This window comes from Arvicanthis niloticus, chromosome 26, assembly GCF_011762505.2.
Source record: "Arvicanthis niloticus isolate mArvNil1 chromosome 26, mArvNil1.pat.X, whole genome shotgun sequence".
NCBI classification, from domain to species: domain Eukaryota; kingdom Metazoa; phylum Chordata; class Mammalia; order Rodentia; family Muridae; genus Arvicanthis; species Arvicanthis niloticus.
In genome coordinates this window covers 28,045,790-28,068,284 of record NC_133434.1, presented here as the reverse complement: position 1 = coordinate 28,068,284, position 22,495 = coordinate 28,045,790, and the positions used below count along the sequence as shown (strand labels likewise).

At 40.4% G+C, this 22,495-nt stretch overlaps 1 protein-coding gene across 1 annotated transcript in view; it reads left to right on the top strand.

The window, feature by feature from the left end:
* Positions 1–5,852, top strand: part of Rab8b (RAB8B, member RAS oncogene family) — a 67,987-nt gene extending 62,135 nt beyond the window's left edge. Inside the window, exons 7-8 of the mRNA XM_076925381.1 lie at positions 1,053–1,103; positions 1,852–5,852. Coding sequence (XP_076781496.1) covers positions 1,053–1,103; positions 1,852–1,944 — 144 coding nt within the window. The 3' untranslated portion in view covers positions 1,945–5,852. The remainder of the gene's footprint in view (positions 1–1,052; positions 1,104–1,851) is intronic.
* Positions 5,853–22,495: the final 16,643 nt, after the last annotated feature.

Below are 22,495 nucleotides of genomic sequence, written 5' to 3'. Positions count from 1 at the left end.
TTTCATATGTAATTGCTCATTCATTTCTTAAGTAGATTTTAGCATCATGCTAGATAGTTTTATGTCATCTTGACACAAGCTAAAGTCATCTGAGAAGAGGAGACCTCAATTAATAAATGCCTCTATAAGATCAGGTTATAGGCAAGTCTGTAAAGCAGTTTGTTAACTAGTGATTGATGGGATGTGTTTTATAAGACCAAGGATATGTTTTGTAGCGTGTGGCATGATTCCTGTGAAGTGTGTACTCAGTGGACCCATGCTACCCTCCCCCTCCCAGGTACCAGACACAGGACGGACGGGTGTAGTATAAGATAGAGTTTATTTGGGGATATGGGAAGGGAGTAGAAGGAGAAAAAGAAGGAAGGGAGAAAGAGAAGGAGAAGAGGATGGCCAGAAACACATGGAGGGGGGAAGGGTAGAGGGGAAAAGGCATCAGAGAGAGAAAAAGGGCAGAGAGAGAAGAGAGACCAAAGAGTCCCTTTTATAGCAGGCCAGGCTTACATGGCTGTTGCCAAGTAGCTGTTAGGCAGAGCCTAGAAGGAATGCTAACACAGCCCACTGTGGGTGGCGCCATCCCTAGGCTGGTGGTCCTGGATTTTTATAAGAAAGTAGGCTGACCAAGCCAGTAAGTAGCCCTCCTCCATGGCCTCTGCATCAGCTCCTGCCTCCAGGTTCCTGCCCTGACTTCCCTTTGATGATGAACTGACATGGAAACATAAGCTGAATAAACCCTTTCCTCCCCAAGATGCTTTGGTCATTCATGGTGTTTTATAAGAGCAATAGTAACTTTAACTAAGACAAACATCTGGGCTAGAGGTTTAGCCCTTTCCCTATAGGAAAAAGCCGGTTTAGAGAAGAGCCCCTGTCCTGCTCTTGGTGTATTGAAGAAGCCACCTATAACTGACAGCAAATAGCAGGGACATGCTAAGATTTTAATTATACTTTTTTTTTTTCAATTAAAAATCCTGAAATGGTATATTGACAAATAAATAATAAAAATTCTGTATTTCTGTTTTGAAATCTATTAACAATATTTTTTGCTTTACTTTTAGGCATTTTTTACACTTGCACGGGATATAATGACAAAACTCAACAGAAAAATGGTTTGTACCACCTATAGTTTTATTTCCATGATACAGCCTTTAGTTTGGCACTCAGCAGAATGGACAGCACGACTAGAATATGCTCACTATAAACTTAATTGTGTTTTAGACTTTCATATGATTGCACTGTGGTTCTAATTCCTATGGCTTTCCGGTTGTTTCTGTACCACATCTGTCCCAGCTCTTTCCTCTGGCTTCTTAAGGGGTAGTTAATTGAAGTTTTATCAGATAGTAAAAATAATAATGGCAGAAATTGCTTTTTTCATAAGATTATCTAGTTCACTTTTCATACGTCGGCTTCAATTTGAAACTGTCAGTGATGAATCTTTAGAACATCCTGAAGTTCGTTTTAACATGGGTCCTGATGCAAATGATCTTCCTTCTATTAACAATCCTTCTTCCTCTGAGTGGATCGTCTACTGTGTTAGCCCTGTCTCCATCACTATCTTTGACACTGTTCAGGCCATGGCTGAAATTGCTTTGAACTAGATACAGGAGCATTCTACCTAGCCCGTGATTAAAACAGAAGTGCTAGCTAGCCTCTGAATGCTTTTCTCTTTTTAATCCACCACGTACAGAGAAGACAGTGCTGAGCCTTCACTAATTTCCCTTCTGAGAGAACTTTCCAGTGTGCACTGGTGAGATGGTGGTAGCTTGTGTCCCCACTCTGCTTTTACTTCATAGGAAATTGGGGTCAGACCATAAAATCTTGGTTTCCTTAGCAACTTATTAACACTCTGTTTTTCAGAATGACAGCAATTCATCAGGAGCAGGTGGGCCAGTGAAAATAACAGAAAGCCGGTCTAAGAAGACCAGTTTCTTCCGCTGTTCTCTGCTTTGATGAACTCGTTTCTGAGAGACTGCAGAATACCTAGAGGGCCCTTCCCTGCCTCTCTGAAAGCACAGGCTACCCTGCCTCAGAGTCACCTCGTCTGGCTGCTGCGGAGAGCACCCCGGAACTCTAACCTCTCAACACAGACCACCAAGTGGATTCCAGCCTTGTGGCCTAGCAAAAGAGTGGGCTCCTTCCTTTAAAAACGGAAGCAATGATGTGGAGACACACATAGGACCTAACTGGTTTTTCCTTGTTTTACTGCCTGCCCTGGAAGCTGCTGTCTTTCTTTGCACATGCGTGTCAGCCTTTCCCTGGTACAGCGCAATCTTAGACTCTTGACTGAGCACTTTAGTGGCATAAAGTTCTAGACTTGTAGACTTGGGGTATGCTTAAAGACAGCAGAGCATTAAACGGAGGTCGACCTGCTACAAGTAAAGGATGGTTGGCCTGGGTCACGTGGCCAAAAGTTCTTCTGTTGGCAGTGTTTATTGAAGGGCTTTGATTTGTAGTATCCTAAAAATCATTAACTTTGATAAATGTTTAAATTTTATACAAATGCCCATTTATCCAGAGGCCATGGCATTGTCATCTTTTCCGGGGTCGATCAGTCATGCTCACCCCTGAGAAGCTGTGTCCCCTTTGAAGTTGGCTGCCCTGCCTCCTCTGTGGAAACAGCCTCTGGAAAGCACTGCAGCCTCACAGCCTCACAGAGGGTTCTGTTTGCTGTCCCTTCTCCTGTGTGACTGACTGACTGTCGTTATTTACATCTCTAAAACCCGTAGTTTGTGCAAGCACTGCTGTCTGCCTGTGTGCTTTGTGAGCAGTGATCTCACAGGTGGAGATGTGCTCGTCACGGCTTTCTGTCCACATTCATCTGTGGTCTTGTCATGTTAGAATATGTAGTACATTCTTTCTGAGTTTTACCCACTCTTAACCAGAATCCCCATCTGTGAGAGTTAACAAAGGCTAGATTTAGATTTTAGTTTGTTGAAAACATACAAACACGGAGAGAGATTAAATATGTTGCTATAACTTTGAAAGACAGCTGTTAGTAATGTTGAAAGAAATGATTTTTTTGTTCTATTTGGGGTTTAAAAAAATAAAAGTAATTAGACCTAGCACATCCTCCAGAAATCTTGTCTTTTCATTAGAGCACATCTGATTCAGGTCTCAGCTTTCAAATAGCCATTGCTGTGTGTCTAAGACCCAGCCCTGTGTGTTTAGGTTTGTCATTAGAGAAGCTCTAATGTGGCCATCCAGGTCAAAGCTCACCAAAGGCTTCACTGCCTTTCTCACCAAATGCTGGTTCTGTCGTTTCTTCTGTGAGTGAAACCACCACACTGGGGACAGGGTGGGTATTTAGTGTTAACTTTTGTGCCAACTACATATCATAATGTCACTACTGTCCTAACACAGAGGGCATAAAAACAGGTGACAGTGGCAGTCACTTCCCTCTCCTGTTTACCTTAAGGTGGACATGGATAACTGGTTACACAGACAATTCTGCCTCAGATTAAGGTCTGTGATTTCAGTGCTTGAGCCAGGCAGCTCTTCCCATCTGTTGGAAAGCTCAGACGTATTCTAGTGGCTACAGGTATATCATAGTTATTTTTGGTGGATATGCTGACTTTATTGTTGACAAACTTCAGCCTTTTCTTCTTTTTCCCTAGTTACCTATCTGCTTAAAATCACACATTACTAGCACCCCCCCCCCCCAATGCAAGCAGTTCAGACACTGAGAACTGATTACAAGTCTAACATCGTGAAATTAAATACCTTTTGAAAAGAACCAGTATTTTCTTAGAAATGTCTTATCACTACTTTTCTGGAAAAAAAAGTTCAGGCGGTTTCATTGGTCACAAAGTACTTTGCAAAAAGCACAGGTTCCTGTGCAAAAATTACACCACATACGAATGTAATTCTCTTAGTACTTACCTCTGACTGTTTGGTGTCTTAACACTTAGGTTTCTATCTCAGGGGTTGTCTGCAAACCAAAACTGACATGTTCCGTGGTCAGCTTTTTCTTTTCTTTGCTTTGCTTTTGATATTTTCACTCTTCTTGTGTCTTTTGTGGGTTAATAACTAGTCTCCATGAATTTCCCTTTGAAAGAGCCTATAAATGTTAGGTGAGTCTAAAAGTGCTCTTTGAAGCAGCAGCAGTCGGGGAGTATATCCTTGTTATATAGAAATACATTGTCCTTGCTATTTTCTTACATTTAACTTTGCTAAATTGTATATAATTTGAGCTCAGACCATAGGAAATTCACTTTCTGCATGGTAGAAACAACCCAATAAATAGTCTACTTTGCTTAATAATGTACAGACAGTACATTATTTTTTCTATTTGTAGATGAATTTAGTGACAGATAATTGTCTGTTCCCTGCTGAGACTGAAGATATCTAGGTGTGTGTGTGTGTGTGTGCGCGCGCGTGCGCGCGTGTGTGTGAGTGTACATTTCTGTGGTCTTCTGGATAGGGTACCTAGAGATTTTTGCAGCAGTATTAGTGGTTCAGTGGCTGCACTTTATTATTGTGCTAATTTTTGACGATTGGACTCGAAATTTTCAACTAGAGCCTGAGGGTCTCAGACAGTAAAATGTACTGTAACTAAGTAGCATGTGAATCAGTTGATTGTAAACTGTTACTCTAGCCTCTTGTACTTCAGGCAGATGATAACAAAGCAACCTGCTTGTGTATCCATTGCTGCCACAGGCCTTCTTACTACTCATGTGGACATTTTATGCAGTCTTTGTTATAAATTTCCTGAAGACTATGCTCTTTACTTTGAAGGACTATTTTTTTTAATTATACCTCATTTAGCTAACTAATATTCTAATAACCAGTAGGAAACAGTGAGCCCGCCTTTTAAGCATCCAACAAATTTAGGCTGCATGTTTTGTTTTGTTTTGTTTTGAACTGGAGGAAAAGAGAAATACTTTCAAATAAAGCATGCATGTCAATACTTAGTGGCATACAAAAATATTACGTTCCTGTCCACCTATTAATGAATTTAGTTGTGCAATATAATAGGTTGTTCTGCAGTTTATGAGTAAAAAAATTGTAACTACATTTTTTTAGGCTCCAAGTGCAAGAATTATTATGGCTTATAAAGTGTTCTCCTGTGAGCAGTAAAAGGACAAGTTAGGCAGACTTTCTTTTCAAGCTTATGGCTTAGATTCTTTTATAAATATAGTTCTCAATCTTTCAAGATGAGATTCTAAGCCTAGAATTTTAAAACCACATTTCATTATGGTGGTTTACTGATCTCAAATTTTCTACAATTCGATTTTTTTTAGACTTAAGAACAGTTAAACAAAACCTTTCTTTATCTTCCTCATCACATCCAGTGGCAGAGAGGACTGTCTGAGAATGAAGTCCTGTGATTCAGAAGGACATAGCAGGTCAGGATTTACTAATAAAAGTTATGAATGTCACGTTCATTGGAAGGAAACTAAATGACTAAGTACATAAATGAAGATCAGCAAGCATTTGTTTTAAGGATTTTCCAGATTTTACTTTGTATCTTGAAATGTGTGCCATATGCCAAGAACTAACAGAACTTCATGTTTCATCTTTGTACCTTTTTTTTTTTTTTTTTTTAAATGGACTCATGGTTGTTCATTCCTGTGGCCTTACGGATGGGTTTGTCTTGACTGTTTGCAACTGATGCTGCAGTTCCTTTAGTGCAAATGAACTGTCTGACTAAAGTCATGCCCCACCATGGGTACTGTGGAGTTTCTTCATAGACTTCTACTTGTGTGCTTAAACATAGTTTATTTTGCTTCAGTGGCTTACTGTGGAAAGCTCCTGTGGATAGTATGGACCTGCCACATGGCTAATCTGTTGAAGCCAGTTCATTAACTGTACTGATACTGATATTGTGTTTTTTAAAAATAAATTTTATTCCAGGTGAACTTTTTTTTATAATAATGTTCATCTAAAATAAAAAAAAATTACATGATGAAAAATGCTTATGACTCTTAAGTGGATTGTACATTAGAATATGTATGGGTTTTAAGCCATATTTTAATTGGTCTATGTTCATTTTTCATGCTAGTGAGTTTCATAAGAACATTTTAATGTAACTGTATAAGGTATGTCAAGCATGTTTCTTCCCTGTAATCACTGGCTTTCCCATCTTTTCCTTCCCTCTTCCATTTGTCCCCTTTGTTCCCTTAGACAGACATCATATGAACACATACACAGTTTTATGTATCAATATAAACTCTAGGACCCATAAATGAGGGGAAACACCTGATATTTATCTAAGACCAATTTAATTCTCTTAATATAAATACCTTTAGTTATATTCAGTTTCTTTTTTTTCCCTTTTTTATTGGCTATTTTATTTACACTTCAGATGCCATCCCCTTTCCCCATTCCCCCCACTTAGAAAACCCCTATCCTATGCCCCCTTTTCCTTTTCGCATTTATACACTTTTTAAAAATGTTAATCAAAGGCTTTATAAGTTTGGTAATGCTCAATCAGAAGTGTAACCCACTACCCTATATTCAGTCTCTTGCAAATGACAATGCTCTCTGGCTGAATAAAAACGTGTATATGTGCCAGATTTTTCTCTATCCATTCCTCTGTAGTTGGACATATAGGTTGGTTTAGCTGACTTAGCTACTGTGCACAGTCCTGCAGTAACACTGGTCTACGGCTGTCTCTGTGATATGGCGACTTCGAGTCCTTCAGGCAGCTGGGTCATGTGGAATATCTACTCGAGGAGTCTTCATAGTAACTTCCATACTTGACACCACAACAACGGTGTCTGAGAGTCCCCTGCCAGCGTACATTTGTTTCTTTTCTTCTTTTTTTTTTTTTTTTTTTTTTTTTTTAAGATGGTCTCACTATGTACTCCTGGCTAGCCTTGCATAGTACTTCAGACTTAGAGAGATTCCCTTAACTTCTAAGATACAAGTGCCGGAATTAAAAAAGTATGAACCCTTGATTTTGGGTGTTTTTTTTTTTTTTTTTTTTTTTTTTTTTTTCATAACTAAGTCTGCCATTCAGACTGGGGTGAGATAATACCTCAACGTAGTTTATTTTTCCTTCCAAAGATTCAGGGTTATTAAGGACAAGACAGACTACTGAGAGCCCCCCCAGTGTCTAGGAGCCTAACATATGATTGGGAATAGGATTTCCACAACCTGGGACCACTTGCAAGTGTGGCTTTCAGCTCTACCAAGCTCAATTTGGTCCTGAACATACCTGAGTAATAGGGATAGTTGCAGTAGGGCCTGCCTGCATGAGTGACATGGCCCTCAGAGTCAGTGTTTTCAGTTTCTCACCTCAGAGGTTATCTTCAGGCAGGCTGTGCCAGTCCTTGTCTAGTGAAGTCACCCACTCAGTGATGTACACCTCTGTATTAGGGTTCTCTAGAGTAAATAGTTCATAGAATTTCTCTCTATATGTATATGTGTGTGTATATGAATAAACATACATTCATATGCATATACCATATATACAAATGTCTATGGGATTTATTGAAATAGGCTAATCTGACAATGGCTGACTGTGAAGGAAAGTCTAAGAATCCAGTAGTTGCTCGGTTCCACAAGGCTGGATGTCTCAGCTGGTCTTCAGTATGTGCTGGAATCCTGAAGAAGCCGGCTCCAATACCAGTGAAGGTGTGGAGTGTGCTAGAGAGGCAAAGGCAAGTGAGCAAAGAGCAAAGGTTTCTTCCATGTCCTTATACAGGCTTCCAGCAGAAAATATGGCTCACATTAAAATTGGGTCTTTCCAACTCAAGAGCTGAATCAAACATATGTGTCTTCCTACCTCAAAGGGCCAGACTAGAAGTGGACTTACCCAAGCAAAAAAAAAAAATTAGTCTCTCACAGGTATGCCCACCATTTCTGGATTGTAATTCATTCCAGATATAGTCAAGCTGACCACCAAGGACAGGCACCACAACCTCCTTGCTGCACTTTGGTTCCTCTGCACTGTCTGAGGAACTTTTCTGGCAAGGAATTTCAGAAGTGATCCCTGAAAGTCTCAGTGCAGGTCTCATTTGCATTTCCTTGATTCCTAGTGAGGTTGAATATTTATCTGTTCAGATGTTCATGGGGTGTTTGTATCTCATACTTTGAGAAGACTTAATGTCTTTAGCCCACTTATTGACTGGGCTGTTTTGAGTTCCTATTTAATTTTTTGTATTCTAAATTTTATCTTTGTATAGTCTAGATACTGTCTTCTGTAACCATGGCTGCCAAAGAGCCTCCATCTCCCCCACTGATTGTTTCCTTTGTTGGCATCCCACATTTAAAACATGCTTCTCCAGATTTTCTAAGTGTGTGATTTGAACCATGGTGGGTTTGTGAAATTTTAGCAAACTTCACACCTCAGCCTGATGTGTTTAAAGACAAAATGGCAAGACCCTCTGCTTGTTCACAGTCAGACTCCACTGCAGTTTTCCTGTTGTTGAATCTCCAGCTTGCCATTGCTCATCCTGCCTTCCTCAGTCCCTGCAAAGTTGGTTTCTCCTGTTGTGTTCTCGCTGATAAATAATGCTTTGATGACACCAGGCTTGTTGCTATCCCACTGTTTGCTGTACCTGTTCCTGTCTCAGGTGTCCATCTTTCCCAGTCTTCTCAAAATTACTTCACACTTTAATCAACCTATTTCCTTAAGGTCTCCCAGGGGAAAATATCAGCAGTTCTAAAGCATTTAGCTCTCTGATCTACTCACCCTCATGCCGTCCTCTGGTGACAGAGGCATTTTCCTACCCTGATTCTTGCCTTGCCCTCAGATTCATCTTCATACCCTATCTTGCTTTCAGGGAACTCAGAGCTCATGTCTTCAAATCCATCCTGTTCATCCCTTTCCCCACCCCCACCCCCTATATCTAAGCATCTTCCTCCTGCCATTGTCCCATGGCTTTCACAGAACTCCTTTTCTAGTCTTCCTACTAGAATTAAGCTTTTAAAAAGACTTTCCAGGAGTCAGTGTGGTGGCAGATAGCTGTGTAATCCCAACATGTAGATTAAATGGGGTCTCAAGTTTGAAGCCAGGCAATTCTGTAAGTAAGGTTTGTTAGGGCCCAAAACTTCAAAACAACCCAAGCAGGCAAAGCAGTCCAGCAAAAGCAAGATTTTTATTTGAATTAAGCAACAAAACCTGACAAGTCAGGGACGATAGCATAAACTGTGTTTTCAAATGTTCAACTTAGTAAGTACTTAAGGAAAGGACAGAAATGTATTGTGTTCAGGCCACTACTGATCAATGAGGGCCCACATTCAACCATCCCCCATCCACACCCCATCCCCATCCCCACCCCCACCCCTGACCCTGAGCCAGAATGTTACAGAGATTTTAAGCTCCAAAACCACAAACATCTGTGCCAAGTTATCCCACCAATCAGTATTTAGGGATAGGAGACTTCCTTAGGGACATGTCTTTGTGGTACACTTAATGCTGTTCCCACTGGTTGGGTTATTCAGCTGTGGTGGGGCAACTTGCCTAGCATTCATGTCTCAATTTGCCAACCAGGATGTCAGTTACCCAGTGAGGTCTTGGGAACTTAAATTTTATTTGACTACTATTCAAAGTGGAAATTTTATTCAAAATGGCTTCAGTTGAGTTCTTTCTTACAAGACCTGTCTCAGAAGGAAGTACAACACACAAGAGATTTGCCTAGACTTTTTAAAGTCTGCCTGCCTGCCTGCCTGCCTTCCTTCCTTCCTTCCTTCCTTCCTTCCTTCCTTCCTTCCTTCCTTCCTTCCCTCCCTCCCTCCTTCCTTTCCCAGAGACAGGGTTTTTGGTGGCCTGGAACTCACTCTCTAGACCAGTCTAACCTTGAACTCACAGAAGTCCACCCACTTCTACCTCTCAAGTGCTTAGATTTAAAAGCATGTGCCACCACTGCCCAGCCAAGTTGTTTCATTTTTATACATTTATTTATTTGTGTGTGGAAATCAAGAGATAACTTATGGGAATTAGTTCTATCCTTCTGTCATGTGGGTTTCAGGATCTAACTCAGGTCACCAAGCTTAGTGGCAAATGCCCTTCTTCACTGAACCATCTTGCCAACCCCATAGTTATCACCTTCATTTGCTTATTTTTCATTTCTTCCTTAAGTAGTCTAGATTCTGTCGCACCACTTCATTGATGCTGTGCTTGCAACAGCTTAGTTGGCAAACTAGTGACAATTTTTAGTCCCTGTCCTTCCTAACTTTCCTGTTTCATCTATCAAAGACATGGTTTTTTCTCTTAACTTCAGTGACAGCATCCTGATTCCTGCTCTTCCTGAATAATTCCATCTTCCTTTTTTAGCTCTTTAAATGACTCCTGCAATAACAACAAATGGTGCAAGCCACCAGGTCAAAGTCCTAATCCCTGGCACCTGAGTTACTTTATCTGTCAAGAGGGACTTTGCAGATGTAGTCAAGGTGAGAATCATCAGATGAGCCACTAACCCCAGGTGATTCAGAAGGGTCCAATGGAGTTCCAAGGGGCCTTCCTATGAGAGGGACACGGGGACTTAGAAGAAAGTTATATGACCATGGAAGCAAAGCAAGAAAAGGTGATGTGATGCTGGGTTGTGAACCAAGGAATGTAAGCTGCCTCTAGGACCTGGAAGAGAATCTCCATCACAAAGCTGTCTGTAGGAGCCAGCCTCCCCCAACACTCCAGTCTTATCCTCCAAGACCTTTGCATACTTAGGACCTCTCAGAGTATATGCTTGTACTTTTCTGACCAGAACATCTATGGGAATTTGGTGCAGCAGTAGCAGGGCCCTGATACACCTGTGAAATGTATCTCTACCCCCAGCCTCTTGTGTCCTCTTAGATTTCTGCCCCTCTATCTACTTGTACATTGTCACCATTTCTAATCCTCAGCTCCATCCTCCTTCTCCTCAGTATCTCTACCAGCAACCACAGACCCAGGAGGGAAAGCCTGTCTAGCACCCCCATTAGTCAACTTCTAATCTTGTAGCTCCTACAGAAATAGAGAGAACGAATCTTTAATTTTGAATCCTCAGTTTTCAGTAAGATACATAGTAGGCACATAGTAGGTCTTTAAGAAATTTTAAAATCTTAGTGATCTTTTGAAGAAAAAGTCATCAGAATGAGTGTGGCACTGAAGAGAGTGAGGTGATAGTTGTAGTCTAAAACTTTTGCTCTTGGGCCAGTGAGCTGGCTGAGCACATAAAGGTGATTGCTGCCAAGCCTGGCAATCTAAATTTGAGTCTGGGCCCAAGATGGAGGAGGGAGAGAACTGACCCTGGAGAGTTGTCCTCTGGCTCCTACATGTATGTTATATATGCAGTATGTGCATGTGTGAGCACAAACTAAATAAAAGATAATTTAAATTACTTAAAAGTTCTCTCATTTCTCTCCCCCTCTCTGTCATCAGACAAAGTCTTACTGTCTCTATTTCCCAAATATTGTGATTCCAAGTGTGTACTGTGGCCTTCCCAGCCTTGAGCAGGCCAAGCAGACATTGAACATTTGCCACAATGGGTCAAATCAACCTGGACAGAGACATCTGCCTTGGCTGCAGTTGCAGGTTCCCATGAGAACTTAGCTGTTTGGGCTGCCTGTGCTGACCTTGCTCTGAAACAATCTCCAGCTGAAGCAGGGGATGTGTTTTATGGTTTTCCCCTTTATATACACTGTGCTTATTATTAAACTTGGAGCCTTAATCAGAACTTTGTCTTGGCTTCATTCTTCTTTCACCCCCTACCTTTTTTTCATTTCCAGCCCCCCTTTCAGGTAAACCCAGTTCTTCCGTAGCTGCTGGATGACTACAGGTGGTGCCCAATGTGAGGCCAGAAAATGGGGGACCTGCTGAGAAATGCTGTCTTGGGTGGAGCTCCACAGAAAACAGAAAAGGTAACAGTATTCTGCATGGTAAGCAACGAACAGCATTACTGCTAGCGCTAGTAGTTATAAAGCTTATCTTTTGGAGGCTGTTGTTGTAGTGAAAAATGAAAAAGGATACTAGCTAGGCTGAAGAAGTGTTGGCCTGACAGTGACTTCACCTAGGGGTGAAGCACAATGAGGCAGGGGAATTTAAAACAGGCCTTTGTCTGCAGCCTGAAAGAGCTACTTCAGGCAAGAGGAGCAGGGTTTTTAAAACAAGCATTAGAAAAAATTTTAGCTCAAATAGATTTATATTGTCCATGGTTTCCAGAGGAAATCTTTGGATAAGGAAACCTAGGAAAAGGTTGGAGAAGTTCTGCAAACCATTCAGGCAGATCTTACTACTTTCTGTCTCTAAAAACTTATAAAAAATGCTATTGATAATAATAAAGATAAAGAGACCTCTCAGGTGTTGGCTACTGCCCAGGAACAGCTTCTAGAATTTCAGGAAGAATGCTTGTCAGAGAAATCTTCAGAAAAAGTCTCACTAAGTCAGAGAAATACAGACCTAGCATGTCTTATAGACCTAGAGAGACAGAAATTGAAGACATTGATGATGAATTAGATCCAGAGGAGGAAGATGATTTAGAGAAAGAGGCTGTCAAATATCATAATGAGGATTGGCCTTCTTCTGTACCGTCTGTTCCATCTATGGCTGTAAGTGATGCTGCCCAGATGGACATGCAAGTCTATAAATTAGAGTTAGAAGTTAAGCTGCAGAAATCGACTAATGAGCTAAAAGAATTAAAGACTGCCTCCAGTGCAGGAAAGGGCAATAATTCTAAGATATGCCAATCTCCAATAGAGAGAGCTGTGAATCAGGCTCATAAGGAGGGGCAGGATACATCTGAAGTGTTGGCTTTTCCTGTGATGGAGACAACTGATCAGCAGGGCAATGCAGTCAGACAATATCAAATGTTAGAGTTTAAGGTGATAAAAGAGTTAAACACAGCTGTGGCACAGTATGGTCCTATAGCTCCCTTTACACAAGCTTTATTGGATACTGTGATGAAAGCAAATTTAACTCCTCAAGATTAGAAAACTATATATAAGGCTACTTTGTCAGGAGGAGATTACTTATTTTGAAGTTCTGAATGATGTGGAACATGTAAGAGAACCGCCATGATGAATGCTCAGGCAGGTAATGCTCAATGGGATATTAACATGCTTTTAGGAGAAGGTCAATATGAAGGCAATGCTAATCAAATTGAGCTACCTGCAGGAGTATTTTCACAGACTGCAATGGCTGCTCGTTGGGCTTGGAATTGGCTGCCAACTAAAGGGGATCTCAGTGGGAATTTATCTGGCATAAAACAAGGCCCCAATGAACCATTTCATGAATTTGAGGACAGACTACTAAAAGCAGCTGGTAGAACTTTTGGAGATCCTCAGGCAAGAGTTTCTTTTGTTACACAATTGGCTTATGAGAATGCTAATGCAGCCTGCTGTACAGCTATCAGACCACACAAAGCAAAGACAGACTTATCTGTCTTTGTGCAGAGATTGGGCCCTCAAATAATCAGGGTCTAGCTATGGCTGCTGCTTTACAAGGGACCTCTGTGCAAGCAATGTTTTTGCAGAAATAAGGGAATAAAAGATGTTTTAGATGTGAAGGTCAGGGTCACTTTAAACATGATTGTCCTAAGAACGGAGGTACAAATGGACAACCAGGTTGTGCCCCAGGAGTTTGTCCTCAGTGCAAGAAGGGTAACCACTGAGCCAGGGGATGCAGATCTAAAACAGATAATCAGGGCCATCCTTTGTAGGGAAATGGACAGAGGGGTCAGCCTCAGGACCCCAGGCATCCACAGCAAGCAGCTTATGGGGCCATGAAGCTGTTGCCAAGCCAGGGAAATCCATTTCTGAACTCATCAGAGCAACCGCAGGAAGTACAAGACTAGACCTCAGTTCTACCACCTACACAGTGCTAACCCCAGAAATGGGAGTTCAAACACTTCCTACAGGAGTTTTGGGGCCCTTGCCTCCAGGGACCTAAGGGTTACTTTTAGGCCAAAGTTGTGTTATTATAAAAGGCTACAAATTTATCCAGGTGTCATTGATAATGATTATGCAGGAGAAATTAGAATTATGGCTGCTTCTCCCCATGGCATTATAACTGTACCTGCAAACAAAAGGATTGTTCAACTTATTTTAGTTCCCTTACATCTGCTACCCTTCAAATTTGTTAAGAGTGAAAGAGAACAATGTGGCTTTGGTTCATCTGATGCATACTGATTTCAATATATTACTAATAAGAGACCTAATCTTAAATTATTAATTGAAGGAAAAAGTTTTGAGGTATTAATAGATACTGGAGCTGATGTAACAATTATTAGAGGACAAGATTGGCCATCAACTTGGTCTTTATCAGATACTCTTACTCACCTTCAAGGAATTGGTTATTCTAATAACCCAAAGCAAAGTTCCAAACTTCTAACCTGGAAAGATGAGGAAGGTAATTCAAGACAAATTCAACCCTATATTATTCCATATTTGCCTATTACCCACTGGGGAAGAGATCTCTTGTCACAGGTGAGTCTTATGATGTGCAGTCCTAATGAAGTAGTGACTAGACAAATGCTAAGGCAAGGATTTTTACCTGGTCAAGGGCTGGGAAAAGATACTCAAGGTATTGAGAAATTTGAAAGGCCTGAGCCTCACTGTAATACTAGAGGCTTGGGGTATTTTCAGTAAGGGCCACTATCTTGCCTGCATCCCATACTGATAAAATTCAATGGCTTAATAATGATCCAGTTGATCAGTGGTCTTTATCTAAAGAAAAAATAGAGGCTGCCTCATTGCTTGTGCAGAAGCAATTAGAGGCAGGACACATAGTAGAATCCCAGTCACCTTGGAACACTCCAATTATTGTTATCAAAAAAATCTGGAAAATGTCTACTGTTACAAGATCTAAGAATGGTTAATGAAACCATGGTACCTATGGGAGCTTTACAACCTGGCTTCCATCTCCAGTAGCCATTCCTAAAGGATATTATAAAATAGTAGTGGATTTGAAAGATTGTTTCTTTACTGTTTGTTTGCATCCTCAGAATTTTGAAAGATTTGCTTTCAGTGTTCCTTCTATTAATTTTAAAGAGCCAATGAAAAGGTATCAATGGATAGTTCTTCCTCAGGCCATGGCTAATAGTCCTACATTGTGTCAAAAATTTGTGGCACAAGCCATTCAGCCTATAAGACAGCAATGGCCAATAATATACATTATACATTATATGGATGACATCTTGTTAACAAGAAAAGACCCTCAAAATTTGCTTTTATGTCATAGAGATTTACAACAGGCATTAGCTGATAAAGGACTACAAATAGCTCCTGAAAAGGTACAAACTCAAGATCCTTATAATTACTTAGGCTTTAGACTTACAGATCAAGCTGTTTATCCACAGAAGATAATTATTCGTAGAGACAATTTAAAAACTTTAAATGATTTTTCAAAAGCTGTTAGGTGATATTAATTGGCTTCGTCCTTATTTAAAGCTTAATACAGTAGACTTGAAACCCTTATTTGATGTTCTTAAAGGGAGTGCTGAGCCTACTTCCCCTCAAGCTTTAACTTCAGAAGGATCATTAGCCTTACATCAAGTAGAAAGAGCTACTAAAAACCAACTTGTTACTTATATAGATTATTCTTTGCCTTTGCATTTGTTGATTTTTAATACAACTCATACACCTACAGGATTATTATGGCAAAAAGCTCCTCTTATGTGGATACATTCAAGGATATCTCCTAAACATAATATATATCATGAGGCAGTAGCTCATATGATGGTACTTGGAAGAAAACAGGCACTGATTTATTTTGGCAAAGAACCAGACATCATTATTCAGCCATTTAATGTGGATCAAAATAATTGGTTTTTTGTTTGTTTGTTTGTTTTGTTTTGTTTTTGGGGTTTTTTTTGTTTTTTGTTTTTCAAGATAGGGTTTCTCTGTATAGCCCTGGATGTCCTGGAACTCACTCTATAGACCAGGCTGGCCTCAAACTCAGAAATCCTCCTGCCTCTGCCTTCCAAGTGCTGGGATTAAAGGCGTGCGCCACCACCGCCCGGCCCCAAAATAATTGATTAAAGCAGCATAGTACTGATTGGTTGCTTGCTCAAATAGGATTTAAAGGCATTATAGAAAATCATTACCCTCAAGATAAGTTGACAGAATTTTTTAATGTACATAAGGTTATATTTGCTAGTATGACATCTTTACAGCCTCTACATAATACTCTTTTAATTTTTACTGATGGCTCCTCCAAAGAACGAGCAGGATATCTCGTAAATAATAAAGAAGTAGTCATAGAGACTCCTGAGCTCTCGTCTCAGCTAGCAGAGCTAACAGCAGTACTAAGTGTTTTTCAGTCTGTAAGTGATGCTTTTAATCTTTTTATTGATAGTCTACATGTGGTTCAGTCTGTTCCTTTGTTGGAAACTTGTGATACATTTCATTTTAATACATCAGCTGGATCTCTGTTTTCACAATTACAAGCCATTATTCTTACCGAAAAAAAAAAAAAAATCCCTTTTATATTGGTCCTATAAGAGCTCATTCTGGTCTTCCTGGACCTTTAGCTGCAGGCAATGATCATATTGACAGAGCTTTAATAGGAGAAGTTTTAATTTCAGATCCTGTTGTTTTGGCTAAACGTGATCATGATACATTTCATCTCTCTAGTCATACCTTAAGGCTCCAACATAAGATCACTAAGGAACAAGCTAAAATGATTGTAAAACAGTGTCCTGACTGTCTTACATTATCTCCAGTTCCTTATTTAGGAGTTAATCCACGAAGCCTTATGCCCAATCATATTTGGCAAATGGATATAACTCATTATACAGAATTTAGAAAACTAAAATATATATATGTCTGTATTGACACTTGTTTAGGATTCCTTTTTGCCTCTCTACATATGGGAGAAGCTTCTAGAAATGAAATTGATCATTGCTTACAAGCTTTCAATGCTATGAGATTGCCTAAAGTCATCGAGATGGATAATGGGCCAGCTTATACCGGAAAAAACTTTATACAATTTTGTAAGAAATTTGGTATTGAACACAAAACTAAAATTCCTTATAATCTCATGGGACAAGGAATCATTGAATGTGCACATGCACTCTGAAAAATTGACTTTTAAAAACAAGAAAGGGAGAGTTATACTCTTCAAGGTCACCAAAAGCACATCTTGCTTTTGTCTTATTTGTTTTAAATGTTTTTGCAAATTGAGGCTAAGGGTCGGTCTGCAGCAGATCACCACTGGCATCCAGTTACTTCCAGCTCATATGCCAGGGTTAAATGGAGAGACCTCACTGGGCAGTGGTGGCGCACACCTTTAATCCCAGCACTTGGGAGGCAGAGGCAGGCGGATTTCTGAGTTCAAGGCCAGCCTGGTCTACAGAGTGAGTTCCAGGACAGCCAGGGCTATACAGAGAAACCCTGTCTCGAAAAACAAACAAACAAAAAAAAAAATGGAGAGACCTTCTAACCAATACCTAGAATGGTCCCGACCCTGTTTTAATATGTGGATGTGGGGAGCTGAAAGAAGGCGGCTATCATTCTTGCAGCCATCTTGAGCCATATACCCTGACCAGAGACTTGATTGCATTAGCCTACAACAGCTGAGCACACTCTGATAACATCTTGCTTTAGATACCCAGGATTTTCCCTTGGGTGTGTGAGACTTAAAGATATGTGACTTAAGAGCATGACTTAGAGATCAGATTTAGAGACAGGACCTAAGGGCATGATTAAAGGTGTGACTTAGAGGTGTGGCTTAGAAGTGAGACATATAAAAGGCGAGAGGCAGACAGAAGAGCGTATCAGAGGAATCGGACACTTCAGAAGAGTACAACTTGGAGGAAGAACTTGGAATTAGACATTAGGCACTTAGCATTTGGAAGAAGAAACTTGGAACTTGGAGGCACTAGGAACTAGGAACTAGGGACTAGGAACTCAAGACTTGGGACTTGGAGAGAAGAAGAGAGACTGAAGAATAAACGGGATTGAATCACACTCTGTCTGGTCTCCATTCCTCGAATCCATCCTCTCTTGCTGAACCCCAACCTGCCGACTGGAGCAGCTTGGGGGCAGTGTGAGCTCTAACAAGTTAGCCCCCAAGGCTTTGGCAGTGCGGGTCCCAACATTGACAGAATGGTCCAAGACATTTTGGCCCCCAAACGTGGGCTGGGGCAGCTTGGGCCGCAACATGTGGACAAGGTTTTGTTTGTGTTTTTTCACAGAAAGAAAAGGGAGCTTGATGGCTGCCTGAAAGATTGGTTCATCAAGTGGACACAGATTCTGAGCCTTCTAATAATGATGATACCAGTGATGCAGACAGTTCAGAATCCTCATCAGCCAGTTAAATTAACTTAGAGTGTTGTCTCTACGCTCACTGGAAAACAAGTACACTCAGTCAGCTCCCTGAGACACCCTCCTTACACCTGGTGGCCTGATCTTGATTTTGAGCTCTGTCAGCTCACAGCAGGCCTAGACAATTGGGATATACCTAATCAATTACCCCATGGAAGTTTACCTGAGTGGGATGGAAAAGAGTCCTGCTCCCGAAAATTTTGCTTACATAATGGTTTAATTGGAAATTTGTGATGTGGACATCCAGAGCTTAGAGATAACCTTTGCACTTATTCTTTTTATGTGTGCCTCTGGGATGACAGGACTAAATCCCAGGCTCATAATTGTGGAGGTGCAGAAGATTTTTTTTTTTTTTTTTTTTTTTGTGCTGCCTGGAGATGTGAGTCCACAGGAAATGTTTATTGAAAGCCCCAAGGAGATTTAATTACAGTAGCTAGGAATTCAATAGGTCCTGGTTTGTCTAGTTCTGGCAATGAACATTATTTTTGTCATGGCTTTAGTTGTGCCAAAGTTGTGCTGTCTGGATCCTGGACAGGAGTAGGATCTTGTGTTAACTTTTTATGTAATCCCACTGTAGTGAAATTCACTGAGTTTGGCAAAAAGGTTAGAGAAGACTGGCTTAAAGGAAGGACTTGGGAACTTCGACTATATAAAGCTGGTTATGATGATGGATTACTCTTTACCATTAAGCTTAAAATTGAGCCTATATTTTTTTCAGTGGGACCTAATATGATCATAAATAAGCCTAAAAAGAGGAATAATAAAGACAAAAAGAAGAACAGCGCCAATAGGAATAAATAACATTGCTTCTTTATTTTCTTCTTCAGTGTCTGGTATTCCTCATAGTTCTATAGTTGCCACTACTGCCTTTTCTACATTTGCTATTCCCCTTACAGAATTAATGGTGGGCATGTTTTATGTGCTTAATGATTCTTATCCTAATATTACTCGCTCTTGTTGGTTTTGCTATGATGTAGCTCCTTCTTATTATGAAGGTATTGCTTTATAATCTAGCAGTGTTTCTTACTCTAATAGCTCTTCTGATTGTCAATGCAGTCAGAAATCTGGCATAAGTCTTTCTCTACAAGCAATTTTTGGACTAGGTACTTGCATAGGGAAAATTTATAAAGGAAAAAAGACAGAACTTATACAGTCAAATGCTTACTGTTTCCACCTCTTTTTCTTATCTTATTCCTCCAAAAAAAGGATGGTGGGTTTGTTCCACAGGTCTTACCCCCTGCATTCATACACAAGTGTTTGATAGCTCCAAAGATTTTTGTGTGCTGGTTCAACTTATTCCTAGGCTCATTTGTCATTCTTATGATGAGTGTTTGGATCATTGGGTTGGAGACTTCTCTCTCTCCAAGAGAGAACTTGCTACAGCATTAACTATTTCAGTACTGATGGGCCTCAGTGTGGGAAGAGCAGCTACAGACACTTCTGTCTTAGTTTTGCAAGGAAAAAATTATGAGCTTCTTAGAACAGCAATAGATACAGATATAGAAAGAATACAGACTTCTATTTCTTATTTGCAAGAGTCTCTGACCTCCTTGTCTGAGGTAGTCCTTCAAAACAGAAGAGGACTTGATCTTCTATTCCTTCAACAGGGAGGTCTATGTGCAGCCCTCCATGAAGTATTGTTTTTACATTGATCAGTTGGGAGTAGTAAAGGATTCTATGGCTAAAGTTCAAGCAGGACTGGCCAAAAGGAAAAGAGAAAGAGAAGAGAATCTGATGGTTTAAATCCTGGTTCTCTGCTTCTCCATGGCTTACAACTTGAATTTTTATATTGCTTGGACCATTAATAATAATTTTGTTGCTTTAAACTTTTGGACTGTATATTTTAAACAGATTGGTTGCCTTCATACAAGATTGCTTTCAGCAAGCTCAGCTATTCACAATGGCAATTATTCATAGCTATGAAGAAATGCATTAAGTGTATATATGCAGCTTTGATATGTCCTTTGTGGCTTTGGTCTGATTGAGAAAGAGTGCTATAGAGGACTGGTTAGTCAGAGACGGTTAAGAGTATTCTTGAGCTTCTGTTGACCTAAGACAGAGACATACATCAGTGCTATGAGTGTTTTTACGATGGGTAAGAAGGAGCAATATAGACACAGACCTAAGACAGGCACGGTTGCCTAGATGGGATTATGGAAAACAAGTAAATCTTGTGCCCCTATCCAGCAAACTGGTACTGCTCACCTTTAAAAAACAAAAATGAGGGGAACTGTGGCCTTCCCAGCCTTGAGCAGGCCAAGCAGACATTGAACATTTGCCACAATGGGTCAAATCAACCTGGACAGAGACATCACCTTGGCTGTAGTTGCAGGTTCCCATGGAAACTTAGCTGTTTGGGCTGCCTGTGCTGACCTTGCTCTGCAACATACTCCAGCTGAAGCAGGGGATGGGTTTTGTGGTTTTCCCCTTTATATACACTGTGCTTATTATTAAACTTGAAGCCTTGATCAGAACTTTGTCTTGGCTTCATTTTTCTCTTGCCCCCCTACCTTTTTTTCATTTCCAGCCCCCTTTCAGGTAAACCCAGTTCTTCCGTAGCTGCTGGATGGCTACAGTGTACCACCATACCAGGCTTTACCATGCTTCTAAAATGTTTGAAATAGTTTTAATAAAAATGCATAAGTACTGACTAAAATAGTGGTAATGAAATCATTAAAACATGAGGGGAAGTATCTTATTTTGAAGCCAAGGAAGAAATTATAACACACACACACACCCAGTTGCTATAACTAAATATTAAATCCACCTCCACCTGCCTAGGAGTCAAAGTAAAGCCTGAACATGCTGAATTAGCTTTCAATCCAAACACATTAATTTGTCCAAAGGAAGTCGCATGGAAGTTTTATTGCAGGGTATGGTTGGCTCATGCTTATAATCCTAACTCTAGACACATTCAAGCAGGAGGGCTGGGTTACATAGTGAGTTCAAAGCCAACATGGAATATAGAATGAGGGGTATGTCTCAAAGAAAAAGAGTTTAGTAAAATATGCAGAAAATCTATTACAGGCACAGGTACACTATGCTTCTGTGAAAATATTTCTTCTTGAAGCTGAAGTAGCTGAATTGCATTGATAATTTTAGTTCCAGTTCAACACAAAACATTCTTACCTAATGGTGAGTCACTCTACACTACTGTCTGCATATTGGTTTTGACAGATTGTGACAGTTTTAAAATGAAGTATCCCCAGCTGGAGCTCTTAAGAGTACTTGCTGTTCATCCCAGAGACCTATGTTTGGTTCCTAGAACCAACATCAGGTGGCTCACAACTGTCTGTAATTTCAGTCCAATGAGATCAGATGCCTTTGGCCTTGTGGGCACTTGCTCTCATGTGCACAGATACCCACACACAGACACCCACACCTACACATAATTTTAAAAAAAAGGCCAAGTATGGTGGCACAGATCTTTCATCCCAGTGCTAAGGAGGAAGAGTCCTTCATGAGTTCAAAGCCAGCCTGGTCTACATAGTGAGTTCCAGGCCACTCAGAGTTAGGTAATGAGATTCAGTGGAATAAATAGGTTGTACATGTGACTGTTTAAGGTGGCAAAGATGACAGCTTCCATAAGAAATAGTTATTTCTTATTTTCAGACATGATAAACAAAATGTCTTAAACTACTTCCCAGCTTTTTCTACTAGTCTGTCTTCTTACTGAGGCTTTCCAAGAACTATTTGTGATTGATGATGCATTAGTTATTTTTCTCATTGCTGTTGACAAGATACCTGACATGAAGTAGTTTCAGGGACGAAGGGTTTATTTTGGCTTACAGTTGAGGGGCTTATACTTCATGAGGGTGGGAAAGGCATAGCAGGACAAGGGGAGGCAGCTGATCACATGGCATCTACAATCACGAAGCAAATGATGAACAGGAAATCAGACCGAGTTACAAAACTTCAAGCCCATCCTTAATGAACCACTTCTTCCATCTATCCTCTACCTCCTGAAGATTCAACAACCTTCCTGAACAGTGACACCAATTGGGACCAGTGTTCACACACATTTGCCTGAAGGAGACAGGTCAGATGCAGACTATAGCAATGGATATTCAAAAATGTATAGGTGTGTCAGGCTTGTTCAGCAACATAACTCATGAGGTAGTCTCACTTAACATGAATAAAGATGTATCTTAAATATGACTGGCCAGAGAACTTTATAATCTTTATTCTTAAGCCTTTTGGAAATTATAAAATGAATAGATTTTAGATGCTTCTACACTTCATCTTCAAAATTATTCTCTTGCCAGGGGCCAGCTCCAGCTTGGGGGGGGAGGGGATGATCTTCTTTCTTGTCAGT